The sequence below is a fragment of the Stegastes partitus genome, unplaced genomic scaffold (genome assembly GCF_000690725.1).
Source record: "Stegastes partitus isolate 25-593 unplaced genomic scaffold, Stegastes_partitus-1.0.2 Scaffold1033, whole genome shotgun sequence".
In the NCBI taxonomy this organism is placed as follows: Eukaryota; Metazoa; Chordata; class Actinopteri; family Pomacentridae; genus Stegastes; species Stegastes partitus.
The window spans coordinates 294,407-298,314 of NW_007578764.1; the positions used below are offsets into that span (position 1 = coordinate 294,407).

Below are 3,908 nucleotides of genomic sequence, written 5' to 3' on the forward strand. Positions count from 1 at the left end.
GGAGGCCACACACTGCTGAGCCTCATTCTGACGGGTCTGGAGGAGTTTCCACTGAAGCTGGATCAGCCTGTCATGTGATTTTACACTTTTATTTTGAGTATGAGTCCACATCCAGACCTCCATGGGACAATAATTCAGACGTACATAGATCTTGTTTATGTGATTTTGCTCTCAACACATTCCACCATGTGAGGAATGAAGATTCTCAGCTGGAATGTTTCATTCACTGAGATCCAGGACGTGTTATTTTCGTGTCCCTTTACTTTTTGAGCTGTGGACATTGAATGGAAGATAATCATTAGTTGCAGCCCAACTACAGAATTAAACATACATGTTGGACCTGATGCAGTCCACGCATGTGTTGTCTCTGCAGTTTAACCCCGGTCTGGTTCTGGTGTCAGCCGGGTTTGATGCAGCTCGGGGCGACCCGCTGGGTGGATATCATGTGACCCCAGAGGGATACGCCCACCTCACACACATGCTGATGTCGCTGGCCGGAGGGCGTGTCCTGCTCATCCTGGAGGTGAGTTGATGAACTAATAACTGATTATCATGTGACACGCTCTGACCCGATGTGGTCACGTGACCTCTTGTCATGTGATGTGGTCATGTGACGTCTCTTCAGGGAGGGTATAACTTGTCATCGATCTCGGACTCCATGACGTTGTGCACAAGTGTGTTGCTAGGAGACCCTCCTCCGGCTTTAGCGAGGCCGCTCCCCCCTCCTCACCACAGCGCCGTGGCAACAATCAACGAGGTTGTCCGCCACCACGCCCCCTACTGGAGGACCCTGAGGATACACAGTCAGTGAACCCGATTTACTCGGTTTCATTTATTTCTGTTAGTTGTTAACTTAATTTGCTTTTTGTTGTCTTTATTTTTATATTTATTTGTTTAAATTTGACTAGTTATTTAATTATTGTTTTCTACTTTGATGTTTCTTAAATTTTTCTTTTTTTCTGTTATTTTTTGTGTAATTTTTGTTACATTACATTTTTTATTATTTCACTTTATTTGTTCTCTTTTTATTCTTTACGTATTTAACTTTTGTCAAGATTCATTAATATAAGTATCGAGATCTACTTTAGCTTGTATTGGTATGGAGTTCTGATTCTGTGTTCTTGGACTCGTGTTGTTGTGATGCCCTGATGTTCCGCTCTGTGGCCTTCACAGTTCCACAGTCGGTGCGGGCAGCCTTGCCGTCCCCGAAGCATCGTGGGAGACGTAGTTCTAAAGGAAGCAGCAGGAAGTCAGAGCCAAGCGCCAACAACAGACCGCCGCCTGCAGACGACAAAGCTTCCTGTCAGAGAACAGGTCATCCCATAACTGGCTCTGTTTCGTCCAATCAGACGCATCACAGTCTGGAGCGGCTCACGCAGGGATTGGCCTGTTTGGACATCAGTCAAACCTCAGCCAATCATAGCCCTTCTACGTCCACACCGGTGGGAGGAGCAAGGCCAAAGGTCTGCTTGAGCGAGGAGGGGGAGCCAGGTGATCTTACACCTGAGCTCAGTCAAGCAGCAGAGCTGCCTCAGGTGAGCCATCAGATGAATCCTGCCCTCTTGGTGACTTTGAGCTTCCTGATCTCTGTTGTCAATCATTAGCAGACAGTCGCCATGGCAATGCCACAGCAGAAGGCAGAAGGAGCCGGGGAGGAGCCAGAGACGGAGGGAGCATGCGGTTGGTCGAAGCCTCAGATGTCTCTGGAGCTGGTGGGCGAGTCAGGAAGTATATTGATGACATCATCTCATCTAGTCGCTCATCAATAATTAACTGATGTCCACTTGTCTTTCTGTCTCTCTGCAGTCCACTCTGTATGTGATCGACCCTCTGCCGTGGTGTCCTCACCTGGACGCCGTGAAGCCCCTCCCCCTCTTAGGTATCAATGTCCTCCTGCCCTGTGAGGACTGCGGCTCTGATGCCGAGAACTGGATCTGTCTCACCTGCTACCAGGTCGCCCGTCTCACCTGTCTCGCACATGCTCAGGCATCACATGAGAGAAAATGTCTAACCTGTCAGTGATGTGTGTCCTCAGGTGTTCTGTGGTCGCTACGTGAATGAGCACATGGTGTCTCACGGCGTCGTGTCTGAACACCCGCTGGTGCTGAGCTTTTCCGACCTGTCGGTGTGGTGCTACCTGTGTGAGGCATACGTCCACAACCAGGTAAAAAAGCAGGTAGCACACAGGTAACACAGCAGGTAACTAACAGGTAACACACAGGTAACCAACAGGTAACACTCAGGTAACCAATAGGCAATAACAGGTAGNGCTGTGAGGTGACGGTGCTACCCACCGAGCTGCTGATGGGGCTAAGCCTAACCCTTCAATATCAACACAATGATGTATTGATCTAATAGGCATTCTGTTAAGATGCCTGAACCCCCTCAGCTGACTCCTTTCGACACAAAGGAGCAGCGACTCTACTCGGAGCTCCACATGGCTGAGCTCCTCACCGTATCTCTCAGGCTGAGCCCAGCCACCCAACAGCAAGGCCTCATCTCAGCCACTTGTACCGGCCATCTCTTTCTTTCGGTCACAACCCAGAGCTCATGACCGTAGGTGAGGCTTGGAATATAGATTGACTTCTGGCTCAGCTCTCCATTCACAACAACAGTTCAGACCCAACAGTGGGTCCAACTATATCTAGTCTGTACTGGTCCACCTCCTGCACCAGCTCAGGTTCCTTCTCTGCCAGTCAGGTGAGGTTCCACATTCCAACAACTAGTCCATGCCACCAGGGGGCATGAATGATTTAGTTCATTCCTTACTCATGCTTATTTAAATGGAGTTTGGTTTGATGAAGGTTCATTCCTGCAGCTCATGAAAATCATCACCATCTATTGATCTGTTGATTATTTTCTGGATTGATGAATTTGTTGTTTGGGCTATAAAATGGTGGAAGTTGTGGATCAAGGTCTCCTCGAATGTCTTGTTTTGCCCTGAAGGTTCGGCTGCCCGATCAGCACAGCCCCTGCCTTACTGGCCTGCCCTGTAGGTGGTGGACTCCTCTGAGGATGTGACTCCATGTGGTTCTTTTGGGCTGTGCCTGACCAAGCCCCATGGGGCGAGACTGGGCCACCAGACTCCTGCTGGCGAGCTTCCCTCCCTGGCCTGGCTCCGGGAGGGACCCCAGTCTATGAATATCACCATGTAGTAATGTGATGATGTTCTGATATGAACACGATAATGTGATGTAATTATCCAGGTCCTGGAATTATGTGTTGCAGACATCACCCCGAACAGCCTCAGAGGATCTTTAAAATCTTCTCCAAACATCAGCAGCTGGGATTAGTTGAACGTTGCCAGCGGATACCAGCTCGCTTGGCAACAGAAGAGGAGCTGTCCATGTGTCACAGGTACGCACAGGTTCAGTGTTGAGTGTAACTTACCTGTCCTGGACCTCACAGAGGCGGTTTGACTGTGTGTTTAGTGTGCAGCACATCGAGCAGATGAAGGCCACGGCAGCCATGAAGCCCAGAGAGCTGCACAAGCTGGGCGACGAGTTCAACTCCATCTACATAAACAACCAGAGCTTCCTGTCTGCCCAGCTGGCTGCCGGAGGCTGCTTCAACGCTGTGGACAGCATCCTGGGAGGACAGGTAACACCTGTGGGCAGCCTACACAGGACAGGGTCCTGATGGGACACTCCTGTGAGAGCCACCACGTTCTACAATTCTAGTTTCATCAGCAGACACTTTTATCCAGAGCGACGTCCACCTGAGAGCAGATCCAACACCAGCACGGATCTGGTCAGGAGAAGACAACCTGGATCAGAGCCATAGAGCCGGTTCAGTGTGACAGGGTTCTGATGCCAGTAGCAGGCTGTAGGGAGGGGACAGGACATTTAGTTTTAGGGTTTGTTTGTTTCCAGGCTGTCAGGTGTTGAGTGAAGAGCTGCTCTTCAGTC

General features: G+C 49.9%; 1 protein-coding gene across 1 annotated transcript in view; it reads left to right on the forward strand.

Annotated features, from left to right (window-relative positions):
• The window catches only part of hdac6 (histone deacetylase 6), a 35,757-nt gene that overhangs the window by 22,152 nt on the left and 9,697 nt on the right, over positions 1 to 3,908 (forward strand). The window contains exons 20-25 of the mRNA XM_008295248.1: positions 374 to 523; positions 626 to 803; positions 1,174 to 1,535; positions 1,605 to 1,712; positions 1,807 to 1,953; positions 2,036 to 2,164. Coding sequence (XP_008293470.1) covers positions 374 to 523; positions 626 to 803; positions 1,174 to 1,535; positions 1,605 to 1,712; positions 1,807 to 1,953; positions 2,036 to 2,164 — 1,074 coding nt within the window. The remainder of the gene's footprint in view (positions 1 to 373; positions 524 to 625; positions 804 to 1,173; positions 1,536 to 1,604; positions 1,713 to 1,806; positions 1,954 to 2,035; positions 2,165 to 3,908) is intronic.